The following is a 23,901-nucleotide window of genomic DNA, read 5'->3' on the forward strand; positions in this document are numbered from 1 at the left end:
CCCAACCGCAGTGTGTGTGTGTGTGTGTGTCCGTGCGTGCGTGCGTGCATGCATGTGTCCGTGCGTGCATGCAGATCTGGGCACATGTGTCGGAGCGCTGGAAACCCAAAGACCAGATGCGCGCACCAGCCAGCTTGTGTTTGGGTTTGTGGCGCTCTGACGCATGCACATGCACACCAGACACCTTCGGGTATCTAGCATGTGCACATGTGCACCGGCCACCTGGTGTTTGGGTTTGCGGCGCTCTGGCGCACAGAAAGATCAGCTAGCCAGTGCGCATGTGCACATTGGAAACCAAAAGACCAGTTGGTGGCGGTGGATGTTCCCACAAAGCGGGCTCTGAGTGCCACCTCTGGTTCACCATTGCGGGAGTAAACTGGTAAACTTCCTTCATTTCCATAATATGAAAACATTAAAAAAAAATGTTGGGAAAGTATTACATTTTTGTTTGTTACACAAATGTAACCTTTTGGAGCCTGGTATATATTTGTGGAAGGCATAAAATGATTGAGGGAAACACTTGGAGAGTTTGTAGTTTTCCAGTGGAAATAAAACCCCTCCCCTCCCCTCGCATTTCTTGCCTCTTTTTACTGATCTTCCGTATGACATCATTGGTTTCTTCCTTTTCTTCCTTCCCTCCTGCTTTTGAAACAACATTGTTTATGGATGCTTCAAGATGAAGCCAAAGAGAAGTTGTTAGACAGAAGCAGGCAGCAAAGTCCATAGTAAGCTGGCAAAGATCTGCTTATTTAAAAATCACATACTGAAGGATGTTGACAGAAACCAGTGATTCTATGTAAATACTCTATCAGTCATTCCTGCTGATTATTGTCAGTACATGCAGAGTAATATTGTGTTGTTAATTGTTTAAAAGATAACAGAGGATTGTATGCAATTGTTTGCCAAAACTTTCATCATCTTCTACTCAGAGTATATTTTGTCTGCATTTTGCAATTATTCAGTGTTGCCATAATCCCTTTTTAGCCAAGAGTCCTTATAAACACTGCATGGGGAAGTAGAAGCCAGCACTATTTTCCCCACTTCTCTTTTAGAGTTAGTGTTTGTGTGTCTTCAAATCTTTCCAAAAGAGGGACCCTCACAGGCCTGTAGCGGACTTTGCTGCTCTCCGTGTTACCGGCTGGATTTGTCATTTTTAAGCCATAATTCCTATTAATAAGACACTTTGCTCAAGTTCTATTAAAAATACTCTAGGGACCTGTTCTGCTTTCATGAATGTCAGGTTTTATTTCAAGGCCTGTGATTAGTATGTGCAAGTCCAAATAAAATAGTGAAAAAGCTCTCTTTCTATGATATCTGCTGATTTACCACTTAAAAATAAGATACTATTTTTATTCCACATATTAAGGATATTAAAAATGAGTGTTTCGTATATTATCCTTAACTGGAGTTTTTGATAGCAAAATATATTGTTAGCAAGGAACAATACATTTGAACAAGGTTTATCTTATTCTACATAAGTTAATTGAATACAAAGGGATTTTTCAGAAAATTTGACATTTGTGTTTCATAGCCAGCAAATTTAGCTTCACTTTTTAAAAAAATTAGAATGATTTGATCATAAACATTTTTTATTACAATTAATCATTGGGACATATTTTGATGTATTAATGATTTAAAGCAAATTCCACACTTTCGATATATTTAATCAAACATGAGACTATTCAAATATCCTTAAATATTAATATTTCCTCTGAACAGATTTTAAAAGTTACATTTTCCCAGGTCTTTGGTATTTTTTAAACTGTCTCAATTTGTGGGTAATTGATGCCAGCACTGAATGTTTGTACACATAGAAAACACTGTTACCTATTGATTTAAGTTTGAAAAAATAAGGCTATTTTAGAAAAGCTTTAATCAGTTATAATTTTACCTGAAACTTTTGTGTGTTTTTAAGGGCAGAAGATCTAAATAATTAGGAAATCAGTTAAAATGCTTATAGCTAATTAAAAATAAACTGATTCCAGTTGTGAAAAATATACAGAAGCTATGTTTGTAGTCTGATGTAGTCTTGTCCAAAATAAGACTGTTAAATTCTTTCTTTTAATCACGTAGTTTTCAAGGATGCTGTGGTAATGACATATTTTGAGCTCAGTAAAGCATTTGACCAAAAACCATTATGGATGGTAATACCTATGAATTGACTCCACAGTGGACCCATGGTGGGTTTAAATGAATTATCATATAGTGATATCTCTTCAATTTGATGAGATATCTCATCAAATTGAAGGGAGATCTTGTTATTACATTTTTATTAGAATCTTGAGCACATACACATAAAATTCTAACTACTTCCATTCCAAAATAGATAACACCGCTTTCAAGCTACACAGAATCTTGGAATTGAAGACGGCGTTTTGGCCAATGATTTCAAACTTGCTCAGTTGACATAAGATTGTGTCATGTGAACTGAATAAGAATTTGGAATCAGTGGCCAAAACACCATCTTCCAATTCCAAAATTCTGCGTAGCTTGAAAGCGGTGTTATCTATTTTGGAATGGAAGTAGGTGAAGCAAATTTGGAGTTAACTGGTCTTATTAACTGGTAGAATGAGAGGGACGAAAGCATGATTGAGTAGACAGTAGCGTTTCACTTTGAAAGAGCTATTTGGCAAGCTTAGTGTTTGAAACATGACCTCAATTACACCTGTGGTAACTGACTGCCATCACTTTGCAGTGTCAAGTTACATTAAATTAATTCTTATTAGAACTATTTAAATCCATAGTCCTTATTACCAACCCTCAAGTATTGAGAAGTATTGCTAAAATTGTAGTATTGAGATCCGATAGTACCCTTCAGGTTTATTCAGTTGTAAGCTTTGAAATCCATCCAGGATATACACTGTATAAGTATTATGGGAAGAATAGTAATCCAACATCAGTGGAAGGCCTCAGGTTGCATATCTCTACTTCACAAACATAATTTATTCCAAACTTGAATGTGCAAGGAATAAACACAAAGAACCAGATTATATACAAAACATTTTATTACATATATTTGTGAATTTACAGTATGTACATATTGCACATTTAGCTGGAATGTATATTTCTATTACACAGGAAAGAAGTGACTCCAGAGTGGATACAGAATCTAACCTAAAACCATGTTCATCCCTTGCCTATGCCATGCAGTCTAGTAGACCAGCATTGTAACAGCTTTATGGAAAAGTTTGTAACGTAACATTTTCAGTTGCATAAGCGAGAAAGATGTTGAATAATGCTTCTTCCATAGGCAGGTTTCCTTGACCGTGTGGTGTAATGTCTCTTAACGGGAAACATGTCTATACTTGAAAAGATGGTACTTGTTACTTTTTTGGCAGTACAACGCAACTGTTGTAGAGCAACTTTAAAGCATAAAACATGAACAATTAATTAGCCTTTGGGTAGTTTTTCACTAAAAAGAATGCATCTGTAAACAGTGATGATGGGATACAAAACACATTTTTAAAGTTTTATGAGAAGTAGTCCATCAATTTCCAAAAATAAATCTCTGATTCATAATGCCATATGTTACAAAAATGCTAAGTTCAATTTCCCTGTCAGTTTCCAAGGCACTTCTCTTGGTTCTTTTATATATTTTTCCTTTGATAATAGTAGCATCTAAAGTAAAACAAAAACACAAAAGATTAAACACTACTTTTCCTATAATTCACGTTAATTTTCCATAAATCCTGTTAAATAATAATTCAGATTATTTCCAGTTCCTATTGGAATGTGGGAATTGAGACAAGTGAGAGAAACTTTCCATAGTATAAAAATCTGAATTTGTTAATCCATGTTAAAAGTAGAGTAGAATATTCCCAGGTTCAATTTGCCAATTTGCATCTCTGCTGCACAGTTTCTTCTTTCCAAACTTATTAATAACATTCTTTTACACAAGGGTTATCCTGATTGGTATTCTGAAGCACAGCATAGGCAACTTGAACATTGTAAATAGAAGGAATTGTATTAAATTTCTTTTATATCAAATTATTGATTTAGAGAGAAAATAATCCAGTCATTCCCTTGGGGGCATCAATAGTTCCTGGTATTGCTGTGCAATATTGCTGTATTGCTAGCAAGTATAGTAATTCAAATACAAATTGCTACTGAATAAGCAAATAGATTTTAATGCTGTTTCATTCTATGTATAACAAAAACAACATTTACATACTGAATTATATCATGAATGGTGTACACATATATAATATTAAAAATGTCTTCTTATATCAACAAAAAGGTATCCAGTATAAATAGAAAGGAATAGCAGTTGATTTAATTCCTGAAAAATTAGCTATGCCCAATACACTACTAACTGCACACTACTATGAATAATTCACAGTTGTTTCCTGAGAGTCTGTACTGTATTGCTTTCTAGTAGCGGGTATGTTTTTCTAATGGTAAATATTTTACCAAATGCTTTTGGAAACAAGCATATTTCAGTCCAAAAGATATTCTGCCAATGTTTATGAATTACTCACAGCGGCAGCATGCAATTGTTGCTCTCAATAATCTTACCTTATCCTTCTGTGCACATTGGACTTACTGCCAACCGAGTAAGGAGCCTGGCACATCTTTTATAATCTGTGGTGGGGGAAAAAAGATAAATAGCAGTTTAGAAAGTTCTTATGGGGAGGGTCAGGTTATTATATTTTTTAAATGCAATTTGTATAAGGGAATATAAATGTAACTATTTCATTTTTTTTAAAGAATTTTTTTTATTTTAGTTAAACAGAAAGAAAAATAAGGGGGAAAAAATCATCTTTCGTTACATCTTGTTGAAAGCGTATTGATTGGTTACAAATATATTCCGTGCATTTCTTTCAGTCTTTACATATACTTCATTCAAATCATGTTGTACATTTTAAATCAAGAAAGAAAAATTATATATTTTACCATCTCTGTACCATAATTCTCATTTGGTTACCATTGTTTAAACATGTTTTTATCTAGAATCATTTATATTAGAAGACACAACCACCTACTGGCGTTCATTTGCAATTTCAATAAATCTCCAATACCATTACACCTTTATGATGTGTTCGAAAATTAATTCGGTTAAGTAGGATATCTGAGCATTCCCCCCCCCGCCTTAACACACCTGTATGTATCATTAAATATTGTCCATTAACATTTCATTGTTATTGTAGTTAACTAAAGGTTATTTACTAATTATCTCACCTCTCCTCTCCAGGCCCACACAATATTATAACTTTATAACCGTCTTTAAACAATGATTTATTAATAAGATTTATAGGACTTTTCCCTCAATCCCAAATTAGTTAATTACGGGCTAAGAAAATAAACATTAGACATCTAAGACAATATAAGAATTGTGCCAATTCTATGTCCAAAACCTTTCCAGGGTTTAAAACTTCTCTCTGCACATTGAAGCTTAAACGATCTCTCATGTAGTTTTGTTGCCCTTGAGTTGTTATTAATGTAAGCTTAACTTTAGTTGTCAGATTTGTTTCTGAATAGATTTGTCTTATTACCTCCATCTTTTTCACTCTTTCTTTTTCTCCTACTACTTGAAGTTTGGGGTGGAACACCAAATTATCAAAGTCACTTTTCCAGCTTCCCTTCTTTCCACTTTCACTCACGTTTACTCCATTTATAAGTTCATCTAAGTTCTTATCTTTGTTTTCTGTATTTCCATTCACTTCCTTAATTTCTGGGGCTATAACCCCATCATCTTTTTCTGTAATATCCCATAGTCTGCCCCATTTCTTGTAGAATCTCTCAAATCCTTCTGAGATGTTTTGAAGTCCAGCCAGGATGTTTTGAATTAACAAGTTTTCTTCATCTGAGTATTGCTCCATTTTTAAAATAAGGAATAATGTATGGAAAGAACAAGGAGAGAAGAGGAATTTGGTACAATCTGCCACTCTAGCCTATTACAGATTTTGAAGAATATATCTATTGTTATTTTAGACGAATGTTCTTTTATGGTTTTCAAAGAAGAAGGGTTCTGAAGTTTTTCTTTCCTTTTCCAATTCTTGTCAAAGTGTTTTCCACACACCACTATTTGTTGTTGCGCACTCGCAGTCAGTATAGTCAGGTAAGGGTGAACAAAGAAAACATTGTTACAGCAGCAAGAGAAGAAGAGCTTCAGATTTGGGCTTTCAAGTGGCAGATTCGTTTCATTTAAAATCTCTTTCCTTAAGTATCTCCAGTATAATATTGCAACAAGTAGAGGAAGAAATTTATTGAACTAGAAAGAGTTTTAATGTAAGCCAAAAAAGTTAAAGTAATAAGGGAAAATAAGGAAAAAAGAGATCCCTTCACTTCAAGTGGAAAAAACAGGAGTGTTGCAATCACTCAATCCACAAAAGGTTACAAGCAAGAGCAAAAAAACTTTCTAAAGCAGTCCGGTGGGGATTAAGTACGCCGCTTTGTTCTTGCTTAATGGACTAATTAAGCTTAAGAAAAGAGTTTCTTAGGGCAATCTTCTAAAAGAAAAGAAAAAAAAGAACCTCACCAGTAGAAACACTTTAGTTTCATTCTCTCTTCCGTGGAGCCGTGTCCAACTATGTCAGCCGGGGGGTGGGGGGTCTGCCTGTTTGCCACCGGTTGGAAGCTCTCCTCCCCCCCTTGGGCCGATCAGGGACTTTGCCATATCCCTGCGACCAGCAAGGTCTCGTCTTCCCAGCCACCGTCTCTTCAGGACGGTTTAGGTCCTGCTGGGCCGTCCAGGGGCAAAAGTGTCATCGGTGGATTCGGACAGCCAAATCCAACAATGTAGCGTTGCGACGTTGGCTCCTCCCATCCTCATAACTATTTCACCTTGAAGCACTGTAGCACTACAGATTTGAATGTGTGTGCTTGAGCTAATTTTAAACATGCTTCTTAGATTTTTAAGAATGGTATATATGGTAAGATTGCTATCCTATGAAGATTGACGTGGCACAGGGCAGTGTTGAATGAGTGGATATTTCATCATACTAAGACGATGAATATTTACTAATATCCATGAAAAGACTTTCCATTTGCATGTGAAAGAATGGTTTGTATGTTTTTATAGTGAACTATTTATATAACTAGCCATGCCTATAAAGAAAGTTTTTAAAAAACGAGGTTAATCATGGGGCAAGTTAATCAGCATCCACCTATCAATTTACCATGGAATGAGATAGCTGCTAACAGGGCAGTAGCAAGAAAGGAAAGGATGACTCGGATGCTGCTGAAAACATGTAGAAAAGGAAGAAGAGTAAAGATGGTTTAGCATAGCAGCTCCCAATCTTCGGCCTCTTAAAACATATTATTACTTGGTCCATCAAAAACTCATGTCTCATAATAAGATCTACTATTTCAAACAAAGGTTTATATATGTTTAGGCTTTCTGTTGCCATAAATATGAGAAGTTTTAAACATTTCAGTGAATTGCCCCGTATCCCATTAAACAACACTATTTATTTATTCAGCATATTTAGGAAGTACTCATGTTCCTCATAGAGTGATTCTTAAATCTTAAATTATGCAACATTGCTTGCACAATGTCAACCTTTAAATGAAGTATATTTTGATGCTCATTAGTTAAATAGTTCCAGAGCACGTTAGTAAAAACACTGGGAGCTAAAACAAGTAATAGAAGCAGTAGCAAAGCATGTAAATTCATTTTCATCTCATGAACTAATGGCATGTTTTTGTTAATGAGCAGTTTCTATTGTATGCTTGTACCCATGCAGATTTATGCAGAAATGTTGATGCAATAATAAGCGAGAAAAATAAATGTGTCTTACTAAACACTGTACAGTGTTTAGGCTGCCACTTAGTTCTGTAATTCAGTTCCTCGCGTATCCCGTAAATTTACCCTAGCAATCAGGATTGGTTTTAAATCCTGTAAAAAGTAATCCTTAGTGGAAAAACGTTGCTTTAGGGTAACATATGTTGCCCAGGATCTACGGTAGTTTTTCTATTATGTAATAATGTAATTAAATTCCAATTGCCAAGCTTATTTTAAAATATTGATTTATGTTCAGTTAAAATTGTTGGAAAATAAGAAACAGATATACTTTGTTGAATTGCTGACTTTATTTGAGAGGCCTTTAACTAGATTGGATTAAATAATAAATTTGATCATTATGGTGAGGTATAATATGGTTCCTTCATTTTGGCTTAGACTAGTTTAACAAACAAATGTTGGTTTTTTTCAGCTACTCTAATAATAGGTATTAACAGACTTTGCACAATGTGTGAGAGGTTTTGTGGTCAATTTGTGAATAGAGGGATAAATTCATAAGCAAAAGTCAATCTACTTGTAGAAATACTACCTCCTGTTTATATCTTAGAAGAAAAAAATGTACAATTTATGCAAGTTCAAAACCTATGTACTAAATGACTTATACTTTTCTAGCAACAGTAGTACCAGGATTTTTCAGTGGTGTATTTGTGCTTTAAGCATAAAGCAGGTATAATTTGTAAATTTCTGTTATCTGATGTGATAAGAAATTCGGTTTCTGTAGTGAAATCCTAAAACAAAAAGAGGTGGCATATAATGGAAGAGCAGATTGCCTGCCTGCACAAATATGTTTTAAATGATTGTTTATGAAATTAGAAATTAGAACCATTAGATCTCCCAGAGGAATTGCAAGAAAGCACTCCTCTATTTCATGGCTTTAACTCTACAAACTCTTGTAATCATGTTAATTATACAGCTACATTTATTAGTAATTCTGGTCTTGGATGATAGAACTTACATGCAGGTATGGTACAATCTCTTGTATGGTGATAAAGTCTATGAAAGTGTTTAGTGCATTTTGGGCCAAAGTAAAGGTGACCTGGAAAAGAAGAAAACCAGCAGATTAATTGAATTGCTGCCATGATAAAAAGGAGTATAATTAAGGCAATTATTCTGATGTGAAGTTTGGCTTACCTGTTAAATGGTTTAAAAATTTGTCTTTCATTCTTAGGTCTCTAGGAAATATTTCTGTTAAAGAGAATAAAGACACTTCTTTAGAATAGTCAGTATTTATATTCTAGTTCTGTAATTTCCTGGAATGTACAATTCAAGGCAAAATTAAAAATTTTCTGAAAGGGCAATGATGTTTTAGAACAGGGCTGTCAAACTTGCGGCCCACAGATGCATCATGCGCTGGCCACGCCCACGCAGGCCGGTTTAGCAAAGGAAAAAAGTCGTCATACGTCACCTGATGCTGCCGTGATGCCGCGCGTTTGACACTCCTGTTTTAGAAGCAAATTATAATCTCTCTTTTTTCCATTTATACAGTTGGAACAAAAGTCTTATATAATTAAGATATTCCCATTTAATAAGAGCAGCAAGATTTTGAGTAAAGATGACTAGTATTTGGCTTCAAAGCTATAATCTTGCTAAAAATTCTTGGAAACCAGCAAATTGTAATTATTTTGCTTTATTTCCGTGCTTCATAAGAGACAATATTAGTGATTTAAATTGGTACAATTAAATAATAACTAGGACTGCCTCAGAGGGATTGAAACAGGGAGATACTGCCATGCCACGACCCTCTTCCCTAAAGGGTGTTTCTGGCACTAAGGATTCAGAGAAATACGGTCTCTGATTCTGAACAAGCATCCCGCCACTCTGAGATGATCTGCAATTTGAACATTGATAGGTCCGCTTAGGGGTGTCAAACCTGCGACAACACGTCACGTGATGTATCGCAACTTTTTTCCCCTTTGCTAAAATGGGAGGTGTGGCCAGTGCGTGACACATCCGTCCTGCTCCCCACGAGTTTCACACCCCTGGCTTAGTGGGACAAGTGGTTACGGTAGCAAAAAAAGGTTTTGCCCATCTTGTGACCTTTCCTGGATCAGAACCCCCTGCTCATCGATCATAGTTATCTAACAGCCCCTTCCAGTGTGGACTGTTGCAATACGTCTTAGGTGGGATGGCCTGAAGAGCATCAAGAAGCTGTAACTGCTGTGGCCTGAGCAGTCACGGGTGCATTTGTATGCATATAAAATGAAGTGGCTTGGGCAATCCTAGGTGTACTTTAATCTGTTCTGGTGAGCTCTCTGCTTTGGGATTACAAACTAAAGGGATTCCTCTGGTCCCTTCAAATTCCAGCTTCTCTCTCTGCATCTTTTGGCTTGGTGCTGATTTGCTGGCAAAGGTGTCATGGACCTTCTAGTTCTTTTAGCTAAAGCTGCTCTGACGTGAGAGGGGGGAGAAAGGACTGTCGGCTTAAGTCCCAGCAGCTGTGGGCAATATCCTTAAAATGCAAGATCATTCATCTTAAATTATGCAACATTGTTTGCATAAATCACCTTTTAAATGAACTATATTGACATTAATTAGTTAAGTAGTTCCAGAGCGCATCAGTGAAAAACTGAAAGCTAAAGTGAGTAATAGAAGCAATAGTAAAACATATAAATTCATTTTCACCTTGGAACTAAGTGTAGCATATTTTTCTTAAGGAGCAGTTTTATATCGTATACTTCTATCCGTGCAGATTTATGCAGAAATGTGGGTGAAAAATAAGGAGTGAGGAAAAGAAACGCGTCTTACTAAATACTGTTATTTAGGCTGCCATTTCCTTCTGCGACTCAGTTCCTCAACATCCTTATCCAGGATGGGACAATATTGACACACATTGACAGAGAAATTGATACAATATTATATTTTGAAAGAAATGAAACCATGTTGTTGAACAAAATATGGAGGCAGTGGACAATACATAAAACTGTTTTGTTACTATTTGCTTTCTCATGGCTTATTCAACGGATGGAGATATAACTAGCTTATTGAAATCCTCTTTAGCTTCTTGTGGCCGTCTCTTGGATTTAGTGTCATATTTAATATTGTTATTTACAATTTTGTCATGTGGTCATTTATATTACCATAAATTAATACATAAGTGACATTTCCCTTTGTGACTTTAAATCCAACTATATCTGGCAGACTGGGGAGTTAGCTGTTTCTCAAAATTCAGCTTTTATTATTATCATTTATATATTTTTATTTTATTTTTATTTTATTATTTACCTATCATATTTTGATTTAATTCTGGCAAGTGCAGCACTAAATGCTTAGGTACATCTCTCAAAAATTGGCAAGATGAAGGCAATTCTGAAAAGTACTTCTGGCTAAGTTTCTTCAGAAAAATATTTCTGAAGTTGGCAAGTTTTCATTAGAACATATAGTCTGCGTCTGTATAGGCCAATTAAATTCTGCAAATTACACACTGAATGTCAATCTGTTGCTTAAGCAGATTTTGCATTTGTCTTAAAGTTGTATATTTAAAAAATTGTGAAATGTATGATAGAATATACATCTCAAACTTCTGGTGAATGCGTCTTTGTCGTTTTATGGATAATATTGAAGTAGTTTGCATTGCCTTCTTTTGGATATGTTTTTCTTTCAACTTCTCTCTAGCCAACAGTGCTAAGGTTTCTAGCCAGAGTTGAGTTTAGCCAAGGTGAGCTAAACGTTCACCAAATGATGAACACATGAGTTCCATAAGCATTTTCATATAACCAATGTTAGCTCTAGGGTAAACAAACACCTATTAAAAGCACCAAGCATGTTTCATCCATGCATTTTTCTTTTTCCTATAATGATTAAAACTGTAGCACTAAGCAATCTTAATTAATTGATCCCTGATAGAACTTCTTCCAAAGAAAGATACAAAGCATGTATTTCACTAGGATGAAAGTTACATTAAACAATAGCTAATATGATAGATACAACTGATTTTCCCATAGCAGGATTGTACTTTTTTGCTACATTGAAAGTTCCCTTTCCTCAACAAATTACTAATACAAAATATTACATACAATACAACTATTCTAAGAAAAATCTTTAAATTTGACGTTCTTATAGTATTTTGCCTATGTGGGGAAACAAAAAGCTAAATCTATGTATCTAGTTTCTGGGGAGTCAAATGTTTTTAAAGTATGTTCCATAGTCACTGTTTTCTTTAGACTTAAGACCAGACAATATTTTAACATGAAATTTAGTTCATCAGTTCTGTTGAAACTTTAAGAAGAAACACATTTGTTTCAAAGATACCAAAGCACCGGCATGAAAGTAAAATAATTTATAAGCCTGCAGGTTTTAAACAAATGCAATCACTTTCAAATCTCATTGGTTTCAATGTGAGAGGTGGGGAAAGAATTATAATTGCTTACAATTGCTCTTTCTATCAACAGCCTTTTGTAAAAGCACAGTAGTCTAATATATGTCATCTGGTCCTTCCTGTAGAGGATCGGGTGAGTGGAGAAGACATTCATCTGATTTAGACATTGCACTGAACCATTTGAAATAGACAGTAGCCGGGATGGCGAACCTATGGCACACGTGCCACAGGTGGCACATGGAGCCATTTGTCAGGGCACGCGAGGTGGTTTTTAAAGCCATTTTTTTGCCCTCCCCAGGCTCCAGAGGCTTTATAGGAGCTGGGGAGGGCGAAAAGAGCCTCTCCCCACCCCGGAGGCCCTCCGGAGGCTTCATGCAAAAACCGGCCCTCTGGGCAAACCGGAAGTTCGGAGGGTCTTTTTTTGCCATCCGGAGGTCCCTGAAGCCTCCAGAGGGCCTGGGGGGGGGGCAGGGAGGCTTTTTTCACCCTCCCCAGGCTCCTATAAAGCCTCTGGAGCCTGGGGAGGGCGAAAAAAGGATGCAAAAAATGGAGGGTCACACCTGTAGTGTGGACTGGGGGGGGCAGTGCATTGCATTATGGGTGTGGCACGCCCACGCACGACCCCCCTGCGCTCCCCCCACTTACGGCACGTGAGCCAAAAAAGGTTCACCATCGCTGGACTATAGCAATAGCACCCAGACTTATACGTAAAGCGGTGCATAAGTCTAAGTGCTATTGTTGTAAACTGCTCTGCCGTGTTCTACAGCCCTTTCTAAGCAGTTTCCAGAGTTGCCCCAACAATCTGAGTCTTCATGGGAGGCTGAGTCAACCTTCAGCCTCATGACATTCGAAGTGCCAAACTGTAGTCAGCCAGCAGTCAGCAGAAGCAGCTGCAATACTGCATTCTGACCACTGCACCACCACAGCTCAATTATCATTAGTTGGGCTGCACAGCATGCGAAGTCAAAAGCAAGCAATCCCGTGTTGGCTGAGGGCAGTAAGTTATTGTACATATATTAAAAGGAAACCTTATTTTGCTGTAACAGCAGAAACCTTGTGTCACTTACGAGATTCACTTTGAAGACATGTTAAAATTAATGAGGCTTTAAAATATTAAAGTATTGACCGCTATGCTATATCACCTTGAATGAATAAAAGGTATGTATCCCATTTTCTCAAAGCCCCAGTTGTAGAGGTGCTAGTTGATGGGTGATGACTTCCCATCTTCTTAATTTTTCCATTAATTTTCCATCAATACCAGTGAACTTAATATAGAATTAATAAACAATAGAGAAGAAGCAGAAAATCTCAGACTCAGATGTGACTCAATAATTTCACAGGATTGGATTCTTGGACAACTGTTTCTGATTCCAAGCAGACAGCAAGCAAAGCGCGCTTAGAATATGCAGATGAAGAAATGGGGATTTTGCCAGATTCCATGCATATAAGACGGCACCTGCATAGTAGGAATGAGAATCTGAATGATAAGAAATGAAACATTTTATAATGAGTCGCGGTGGCGCACTGGTTAGAGTGCAGTACTGTAGGCTACCTCTGCTGATCACTGGCTGCTAGCAGTTTGGCAGATCAAATCTCACCAGACTCAAGGCTGACTCAGCCTTCTATCCTTCCGAGGTTGGTAAAGGAGGATCCAGAGTGTTGGGGGGGGGGGGGCGTATGCTGACTCTGTGAAGTGCCTAGAGAGGGCTGGAAAGCCCCGTGAAGAGGCATATAAGTCTAAGTGCTATTGCTGTAACCCCATACACCGTGAATATCCCTGTAAGCAGCTCTGGCAGCCATTGGAAAATTCCCATTACTGTCACTATCATAAGTAACCAACTGATGGCATATTAAACACAGACTGATGACTTTTTGGAATTTCTACATGCGGATCTGATTTTTTGCACCTGATGCCCAGTGAACTAGGGACTAAACCTTTCATGCATTATAATTTACACCAAAACAATAGTTGATGATATTTTATTTCTGTATCATTTTCCCTCCTAGATGAGCCCTGAGCAGTTCCATAAGGAATAAACACAATTTTCAATAGAATAATAAAAATAAGAGGAAAAATAATAGATGAAAATGGTTAAATGTCTAATTTTAAGAAAGGATGATAAAATATGATATACTGGGAGCAGTTATCTATTCATGCCTGGATGAAGAACTATTATCTTCAACATTCATACAAAAAGATCTGAGGCTAGCTATGCTTTCCATAATGAGGAGTATTCAGAGAAGACTTCCTGGCCAAACCCAAAGGCACATAGAACCTCCTTTGCTGATGTTTGATGCAATATTGTAAGCCTTTGATTCTTAAACTGCTCAGAACTTTATAAGTGAATGGGAACACTTGTGTTGGCCCAAGGACTCGCAGTCTGTGCATCATTTTCAGGATCAACGTTATTTGATTCATCCATTCCACCTAGCAATTGAGCTGCTACATTCTGAATGTGACAGTGCCCAGTGGAAGCCCTTGATTGGGTACATTGTGCTTATCCCATCATGTCATTACTAGGGAATGGTTCACCGAGGCTAGACTAAGTTAATAGCAATAGCAGTTAGACTTATATACCGCTTCATAGGGCTTTCAGCCCTCTCTAAGCGGTTTACAGAGTCAGCATATTGCCCCCAACAACAATCCGGGTCCTCATTTTACCCATCTCGGAAGGATGGAAGGCTGAGTCAACCTTGAGCCGGTGAGATTTGAACAGCCAAACTGCAGTCAGCTGAAGTAGCCTGCAGTGCTGCATTTAACCACTGCACCACCTTGGATGCCTGAACAAACTTGGTGATAAGATTTCTTTGTTACTGAACTACCTGTCCCATTAGTTGACAGAATCAAAGAGAGACCCCCATTGTAGGCATCTTTGGGAGTGTTGGCTCATCTAGAACAGGACACTCAGCGCCCAGATCTGAAAATCACTCATCTACAACCATTATATTTGGTTCGGCTTATTGGACCTTATCCAATTTATCACTGCCTCTAAGCCAAGAGAGTCTGGACTTCAAATGACCACTAGACCTCTATGTAGTCTAGTTCCTTGGCCAAGAACTGCAACATTAGTCTTTTCATGTCACACCATTTCCTAAAGATACAAAAATGTTTAGGAAATAGAAAATTAATAGTGTCATGATAGGCCATTAAGTATAAATTTAAAGAAAAACTTTATTGAGGAACATTGATCATGTGGTCGCAAAGGGTCAGACAGGACTTCACAACGACAGTAAAAATGCCAGTGACTTTACAACCACTTCACTTTAGCTATCTAGCTGGGAAATTTTTTACTTAAAATAAAAAAAAATGTATATTTGATTCCCAGATTGATAACATAATCTAGAAAAGCCAATCTGCTAAAAGCTGTTACCCAAATTTTGCTTTTATTTTTCTGTCTTCCCTCTTTCCATTCTCTTTTGTTTCATGACTTCAAACAGTCCTTCATTCCTGCCTTCCCTTAGCAGAGAGAGCTCGCTTCTCCACTGGCTTCCCAATTCTTTGCTCAGCAAAGAAGCCCCCCCCCCGTAGCAGGACTCCAGGCCCCCTCCCGCACCCAAAAAGACCTGGCTCCTTCCCCCTCATCTCCCTTGGGTAGCCACAGTCTCCCAATGCATCTTCTAAGGGCAAGCCTTATCCTCACTTATTCTGCACGCGCACGCACACACACGCACACACAAAACCCCTGGTGTCATCTCAAATAGCACCCTCTAATGAAGACGATACCTCTGTGGAACCTCTGGTCACGAATGCTTCTGACCACGACCAAATTGGGTCCTGACCCAAAAAATTAACAATTTTTTTTCCTGCGGCCAATTTCCCCTTCTGTGCCTTTTTTTTTTGTAAGCACCAAAATTTCCAAAATTAGGTTCAGGTCACGACCAAATCAGTTTGCAACCAAAGTTATAGAACGAATTATGGTCGTGACCAGATGTTCTATTCTATTAGGAAAGAGATTCCAGAAGATGGTGCTACTCAATACGGGAGTTGGTGGGGCACCAAATGTATTGAGCAACCAAAAGACTCATTACTTTTAGAAGATACACTGTGGTGAGGAGACTTGCTGGGCCATTACTGCTGCCACACCACTCCTGGAGCATTCCCTATGGCCCAGGGTGCACATATCCATGGCATTCAGCATCCTAAGCACATCTTTCACTCCCAATGTAATATGGGCCACATAAGACAAATCGGAGCGCTGCATATGATTCATGCCCCTCCCACCCCAAGTATGTGATTCCTTCTCTAAGCCGCTTACTAGTATCAGTGTGATCTACGCTGATTAAGAATTCTCAACACATTCTCTATAAATATCTGCCTGGGCACCTCAGTAGTTGTTGAACAATCAAAAAGAAATAATAGCTTTAACTCTACAAAGAAATATCTCTCAGCTACTCTGATGGTCACCCTACAAACAGGACTAGAACCCTTGGCACAGCTGAGCTGAGCTACTCCAGCCATGCCCTGTGATCACGGTGGTCGAAGGCTGCCAAGAGATCCAGAAGGAACAACGTGGTATCATTTTCTTTCACTGCTGAAGGTAACCAGAGAAATCCATGCTTGAGTCAGCCAAATGATCGACATTTTCAACTTTTTCCAAACACATTTGGTGACCACCGGCCCTTTCTATAAACCTGCTAAAGAAAAGAGGACTTACAGCTGAGTCAGAATTATTCCAAATCTTGAGGTTGAGAAAATTACTTCCTCTACAAAAAGTCATGTCTGGGTCCACCTTTTTTGCTAGATCTTTACGGTCAAAATGGACAATGATGGAGGCTCCTCAAGTTACGTATTCACTTCCTCAGCCAGCAATAATTAAAATCGCCCTTGAAATGGCAGCTCCCATATAAGTCAACGTGTTCTATCATGATTGTAGTATCGAACACGGAGTCCATACGAGGAATCTCTCTCTAAAATTGCTTCAAATCACCTATGAAACAGCTCACCTGTGTCGTACACTGAAGATGAGTGCTGGTGGAGAAATAAAATGCACAGAAAGGATATCCTTGTAGTCTTTCCAAACAATCATATTCATAGTGAGAATTAAACTCACATATTTTCTTACTAGTTAAAAGTCAGGATTTCCTCATTGCCTAGAGGTCTATACTTCATGGCTCCATATTGAGAGACCATACATGGTGATGACAGACAGAACACTCATTTCATCCCCAAATGACATAAGAAGGCCAGAGGTACACCAGCATTGTCAGATATTCATCTCTGAAGCTGGAGCATCTTGAACCCATCGGAAGCATTTTCAAATTGGAGTTGTTGCGAGATGGGCCATTTTATAAATGAGATTGAGATCTAAGTAAGTTAAATAAACAATGCAGCCATCTCAGATATGGTTCGGGGGCAGCAAGGTTGTTGCTGTTCTGTCTCTGGATCCCAAGTCAAGTAGAAACTGACTTTGGCAAATGGAATATGTCATCTCCTCTCTGTTGATGCTAAGCCAAATACCCAATTGGGCAGAACTTGGGTCAGATCAGATTTGGTCCTCTCATTTCCTCTAGCTTCAGAGCAGCTGAACCCATTCCTCTATGCAAAAACCAGCCAGGTTATCTTTATAAAAACTTTATAGGATTCTTCAGGGACAACTGGCAGTGTGATGGCACATTTTTCTTTTTAGTAAAGAGGGAGTGGGAAGGATCATATTAAACTGTATTTAATACAATACAATAGACTTACCAACTTTCTGTTCCTCCTCTGTGTAAGTTCCATAGTCCGGCATTTCCCTTTGATCAAGAGGTGGATAGTCTTGCTTGTACTGCACTCCATTTTCTTCATCCTCTTCTAGGTGGTATTTTTTCAGTTCTTGAATGATCTCCATTATCAGATTTAAGAGGTTTTGCCTTTCCTTCAGCCCCACGCCAGTTTCTGGTTTTTCTTTGCAATGTCCTGCTGAAAGTATCAATGCTATCAGCCCAATCAGCACTGAAGGCCTTAGAAGTTTGCACATTGCACTTGTGGGGACAATCCAGGGAAAGAGAATGTGTCCCACTTACTCCCTGAAAGAGAGAAATTTAAAGGAAAAAACCAGAAAGACTTTGAATAGAATATTTTTCATTGTATGTATGGAACAAGCTACAGAGTTGTTGCTGCTTGCTTTTTATTTCAGTAAAATATTCTTTAGCTAGGAAGACAGTTGGACTTCTAGATGCATTCGTGTGACCTCGTCCTTCATACTCAAAAGTGTCAAGAAATATAATGAAATCGGTGAAGGAGAGAAGATGCCCTACAAAATCAGCTAGGCAAAGAAAAAATCAAAAACAAAATCTTAGAAAACAGCCAACTATAGCAAAGATATTTTTTTTTCATTTATTTGGCAGATCCTAAAAATCTGAATGAAATTTCTGTGTTAAGCATCCTGCCTCTTAAGTTAAGAGCAGATAACAAGTTTCAACAAGGAATAACCAAAAATTTGGGGAAGGGGAGAGAAATCAATATTAGTACCTATATGGCTTCTAAGTCACTGGGAAATTTTTCAGCCTACTCAGATTTGCTTGACTTGATCTTGTTAATTTATTAAAAACTTCATACAATTTTCTGCTGGTGATTACAGAGGCATTGCTCAAATGGTAACTTAGCTAAGCATTTAAAAATCTATAGGACAATCAGAACGGAATTACTACTTTTATTCTTGGTTTGGTAATGTTTTCACTATTTTCAGTCAATATATTGGGAACTATTTCTAATCTGTACACTGGCCTTCTGTTCAAATTCTCAAAAGCAAAGTATCTTTGAATGATTTGCATCTGCCTCCAGTGGGGGTAGGATTCTACAAGGCTGCCAAAATGCTGTTACAGACCATCAATTTACTAAGTGATTACACACATTGCGCCCCATAGGATATATGGTCCTACAGTGGAGCCACTTCGGGATGCCCCCAAACCTTCCAAGGAAATCTTCCACACCATGCAGCTCCAGACCGAATCGGCCTGCCCTGATCCCATCCAACGCTTCCTATTCAAGGCATAACATCTGAATTTAACGCCCCCATTTGTCTTATCTGCCCAGACATCCACCGTGCGTCTATTTGGCGGACCTTACTCAGAGCTTCTTCCACATCGCTTGGGATGCTCGGTGCAGCTTCACTCCCTTTGGATTCCCAAAGCTAAAAGGGTTGCAGAAAAGAAAGCGCCCAGCCCAGCCCAGCATCGCGGGGCGCTCTTGGTTTTCACGGGACGGAAGTCCAATTCCATCTAGAGACACCGACGCTACTTAAAATGCCCTGATTCGGACTAGATCTCCCCCTCGGGTCCTTCTCCAGAGGGACCCGTCCTGCCAGCAGATCCCTCTCTGGCTTTGGTTTCTACGGAGCAGAATTCTCTACCGCCAAGCGACCCCCCGGAGGTGCCTTTGGGTCTCCCTGGACTGACACCAGCTCCGAAGCAGAACCGACGCACGGAAGAAGAGCTCGCTTGCAGCCTAGCAAGAAGGGCGCCTTCTTCCGACAGGCGCCCCCAAATCCGCCCGCGCCCGCACTCGCCCAGCGCCGCCAACCAGAACGCCCCGAGAACCGGAGAGGACTCCGCTCAAACTTGGCCGGGAGCGAGCGGCGCTTCCAACTGCAGGCAAGCCGGAGGCGCTGGCCGCTCGCCCTTGGAGACCGAAGGCGCGTACCTGTCTCCGCTGGCTTCGGTGCCCCGCTCACTTCGACGGTCCCCTGGGCCGAGCCTCTTCCCGCAGCGAACGCGGAGCCTTCGGCCGCCCTGCTCGGCTTCTCCCGTCTGCTTCCCGACGCGCCCGCCGCCGCCTCTCCTCCACCTAGTCCATGGCCGCGCTTTATATCGGCTCCCGAGGAGTTCGCCAGGGGGCCGCCGCCGCCGCCGCCGAGTCAGCCTCGCCTCGATGTGCGAGTGGGTGGACGGCCGGCTCGCCGCCGCTCTTGCCCCGTTGCTGCCGCCACCGAAGTTCCCCCGGACTCCCCCGCTCTGCCGCCGCGGCTCTCCTCTTATGCTGCTCCCCCCCTTCCCCCCGCAGACGTCGAAGGACCCGTCCCGGCTCGGGCGAAGGGGGGGCGGGAGGGAGGGAGGGGGGAAGGGGGGAAGGGAGGGGGGGCACCCGCCAAGTTCCTTTAGCCTCGCCGATCATTTCCCGCACGCGCGCGCACCCCCCCCTCTCCGCTTACACACACGCACACACACACACGCGCACAGCCCACGTTTGTGTGGGCCGTCCAGTCTCCCGCAGGCTTCCCGTCTTGGGGCTGCATGTTCGGGGCAATCGGCGGCTCTGCCCACTGAGCACGACTTCCAGCAAGTTCTGTGACTGGACGCGCTCGGAGAGCAAAGGCCGGGCGGGGTGGGGAAGGGCGGGAATGAGGACGGGCGGCGGCGACGGTTTCATCTTCCCGAGCGAGAAGAAGCGGTGCCCGTCCCGCCGCCTTCCGGGCGAAGGGACGAGGCTGTCCGGAATTCCCTCCCTGCCACCCGCAGAAAGCTTCGGCCAGGCCTCCCCCCGGGATCGCCCCCTCAGTCCGGGACAAAAGTCTCGCCCTCGAATGGGTCTCACCCGACGAGGAGCTCCGCTGGAGCCCGGTGTGGGATGGGAGTGGGCCAAGGCCCCGAAGACCCGGCCCTCCGCGGTCCCCCACCATTGCAACCCCCTGGAGAGCTCTGCAGGGGGGGGGCGATTCTTTGCCACGGTCTCTCTGGTGCTTTTCTACGCAGCTTCTGCCGCCCCCCCCCCCCCCCCCCAGCACGCAATGCCAGAAGTTGCGGTAGAGAATTCTGCCGGGCGAATTAAGTGCTCCAAGTTGTGGGAAGAAGGAGCGCTCTTTATTTCTAAGCCTTGGATATCCTGTCAGCCCCATTAGACGGAGGAGCCTCTGAGAAGTTTCAGAGGAAACGTGTGGCTTTTTCTTTATTACTTTGGTTTTTTTCCTGCCTTTCCTCCAAGCAGCTCAAGGGGGCCTCCGTGGCTTTCCTTCCTTTCATCCTCACCCCGACTCGGGGGCGGCTGTGCCGGCACAATCGGTGCTTAAGGGAACCCAGCCAGCAACCTACAACTTTGGCCAGTCAGAGTCTTAGTGGACGAGTTTGACTGAGCAATCAGATCTCGTGTATGAACGGTATACTGAGTAGTAGCAATATAAATTATTTCTCACCATTCCTTAGTTTCTGGCATCTGTAACTGCAGCTGTTAAATTGTATATAGAGATTTAATTGCTTTAAATCTGTGGTTGGCCAAGTAAAAGTACATATCAAGAGGGCGCCTTTCTTTTTCTTTTTCCCCATTTATTTATTTGTTTGTTTATTACATCTCTAAGGAACCCATCTCACCTAAATGACTTATCTAAGTGATTAAATTTGAAATATATACACTTATAGTAAGGTCAGGACAAAACATTGGCATCAGAAAAAATACAATTAAATTCAACTGTATTAATTAAATAAGACAAGTAGGATTGCTATCCATCCATCCACCCTCCCAAACCACCCACCCACCCATCCATCCATCCATCCACTATCTATTCTGCTTTGAACTTCAGAGAAAAGGCCAGCTATAAGTCTCATAAAACTAATAAAAATAAAGTTCATTCATCATACATTGTATAATTTGCTACTATGCTAATTTAAGCAATCAAGACAGACAGTTTTCAAGGAGAACACCACATAAAGCATATAATAATAAACAATATAATAATAATAATAATTTTCACCAAGATAAATACTATAGAAATGAATGGATTAAAAACTGCTAAAAGGTTCTGTGTTTCTGATATATGCAAGTGATTAATCATAATAATAAAAAAATGATTATTTAAAAAAAAATCAGATTTCTTAAATGAAACACATTCATTTCTTACAAAGAGCTATCATATCATTGCTAAGCAAGAGAATACGGGACTAAACCCTTAACTGAAACAGGATACAGCAGAACAATCTTATTTGCTCTAATGGTGTGTACATAAACCGATCCCTTTTCTGCTAATAAAGTAAATAGAAAGTTGGCGTGTTGTGATCATTTCTCAACCGGTATGAAATGGATAGAGGGAAGCACTAGAGGTAATTAAGATGAACTCTGATTGATGTAGATAATCATATTCCTTGTAACATAATTGTTTCAGAGGCAAAGAAAAAGCTGATCAGGTGGGCTGAACATTGTAACTAGGTACCCTAGTAAAAGTAGTGACAGATAATGGTGCTGATTGGTATTGCTCTGGGGAAACCTTTTAACCAAATAAGTGTAAGAAAGACACAAAAAGTGTTTAATTAAAAGTATTCCTCCAAGAGCATTGGTTCTATGAGTCCTTTACTACATGCACATTTTAATTCATGCAAGCTATCTCCTGTTCATTACTAAAGTATCATTACATTTCTGTGGCTCAGAGCTATGGGTTTTACCAGTTTCATCCTTTGAGACTTTTACAAACACAGAGAAATGCATCCCATATTATTATTAAAAATGCTTTTGTGCCAGTTAGCAAAGTGAAAGTCCTCATACGTGCCTAGACATGACTGTTTATCTAACTTCATTTTAATCTCCATGATGAAATCAAATCCATTTCAGACAAGGCATGGCAGATATTATCCTAATAAACGGTGTATTATAAAATAATGGGTGTTTCTTGATGGATAGTTCCTAGGCTACCAATCAGAAGACTCAACATCTTTTTAATAACAAGGAAAAGACAAAGGAAGAGTGGGGCATATATGTGAGTTAGAAGCGAGAAGTATCATTGGTTCCTCCTTGCCCCCCCCCTCCATCTCATTAAATTTTGAAGAGGAAATCAGGAAATGGCAAAGTAAAATTTTCAGCTGGAAGACTCTATTTAACAGGGCTGTCAAACTGGCAGCCTGTGGGCCACATGTGTGTCATGCACAGGCCATGCCCACCCCGGCTCCAGAGGGAAAACACCGAGAAATGTTACGTGACGGCAATGTGACACGGTGAGTTTGACACCAGTGCTCTATTTATTTATTTGCATCCCGCCTTTATTATTTTTACAAATAAAACAGCAAACATATCCAACGTATCTTCCTCCTCCTATTTTCCCACAACAACCATCCTGTGAGGTAGATTGGCCCAAGGACACCCCAGCTGACCTCCACGGATAAGGCAGGGCTAGATTCTCAGCGTCTCCCAGTTTGTAGCCTGCTGCCTTAACATGGAACCAAACTAACTTAATTGGTACTAAAGCCGATAATATTTACCTACAGCTGTACCTCTGCACTGGGAAAACTTGCACTTAAGAAACATAGATGTCTTTCTGTCCCTCACTAGAAATCGATTCCATCCCAGAGCCAAGACTGTCGAAGCAAATGGAGGGGGAAATGCCAAGGCCATTTTATCACATGTGACTTATTACACTTTCAGAATTGCATTCCTTCCTGTCAGAATAAATGTCTTTTCCCCCAATCAAAGACTGTTTTTGAACTCCCACAGTGAAGCAGTTAGTTCCATGTATGGCTTTGCTCTCTGTTTTGTCAGAGGATTGTCTGCACATTTCAGTTGTACATAAAAATGCCATGCTTTCAGAACTACATGCTCAGTCTTCTTGGCCTTCGGGTGGGACAATTTTCAGCTTTCCAACTATGAGGAAATGCTTTACCTTTTTGATACCCCAGTCAATGAATTTGCAACTAAATTTTGCACGTAAGCAAATGTATTTTTCCAGCATGATTATCTGTACATACCTATATAGCATCATTATTGAAAGTTGCATCTCAATTTTTTTTAAAAAAATGGGGAAATTAGGTCCAAAGAAGCAGACATTTTTCATTATCCCAGCTAACTTTAAAATGGGATAATATCCAAGCTAATGTATGTGCATTTTTCTGTATGAATTCCCTAAAGCAGATCACAATATTCAAGATTAGTCAAAATCTTTTAATTCAATTG

At 39.9% G+C, this 23,901-nt stretch overlaps 1 protein-coding gene and 1 long non-coding RNA gene across 3 annotated transcripts; one reads left to right on the top strand and one right to left on the bottom strand.

The window, feature by feature from the left end:
• The first annotated feature begins 382 nt into the window (after positions 1-382).
• LOC148045233 (uncharacterized) lies at positions 383-11,269 on the top strand. The gene is made up of 2 exons (XR_015697113.1): positions 383-2,180; positions 3,079-11,269. It is a non-coding gene; the product is annotated as an uncharacterized LOC148045233 (long non-coding RNA).
• On the bottom strand, positions 3,483-20,017 carry ALKAL2 (ALK and LTK ligand 2). 2 transcript variants are annotated; one of them, XM_087719002.1, is made up of 6 exons: positions 19,678-20,015; positions 17,743-18,062; positions 8,873-8,926; positions 8,697-8,777; positions 4,516-4,581; positions 3,483-3,618 (listed from the first exon to the last, which is right to left on the bottom strand). In XM_087719002.1, exons 2-5 carry the CDS (start codon positions 18,011-18,013, stop codon positions 4,517-4,519), a joined length of 471 nt encoding a protein of 156 aa, XP_087575128.1. In that variant the 5' UTR covers positions 18,014-18,062; positions 19,678-20,015; the 3' UTR covers positions 3,483-3,618; position 4,516. The 2 variants fall into 2 exon arrangements, with proteins under 2 accessions (XP_087575128.1, XP_087575129.1); XM_087719003.1 differs by lacking the exon at positions 3,483-3,618 and having other exon boundaries at positions 4,505-4,581; positions 19,678-20,017.
• Positions 20,018-23,901: the final 3,884 nt, after the last annotated feature.

Source organism: Thamnophis sirtalis, unplaced genomic scaffold (assembly GCF_051295495.1).
Source record: "Thamnophis sirtalis isolate CommonGarterSnake01/CBP01778 unplaced genomic scaffold, rThaSir2_p1.2 scaffold_6, whole genome shotgun sequence".
In the NCBI taxonomy this organism is placed as follows: Eukaryota; Metazoa; Chordata; class Lepidosauria; order Squamata; family Natricidae; genus Thamnophis; species Thamnophis sirtalis.

Bases quoted from the DNA above. Each gene is read 5' to 3' on its own strand.
- ALKAL2 (XM_087719002.1), bottom strand. From the start codon at position 18,013: ATGTGCAAACTTCTAAGGCCTTCAGTGCTGATTGGGCTGATAGCATTG. The intron at 8,778-8,872 runs GTAAGCCAAACT...CTTCTTTTCCAG, and splicing joins ATTTTTAAACCATTTAACAG to GTCACCTTTACTTTGGCCCA. The intron at 4,582-8,696 runs GTAAGTTCTATC...CCCCCACCACAG, and splicing joins AGATTGTACCATACCTGCAT to ATTATAAAAGATGTGCCAGG.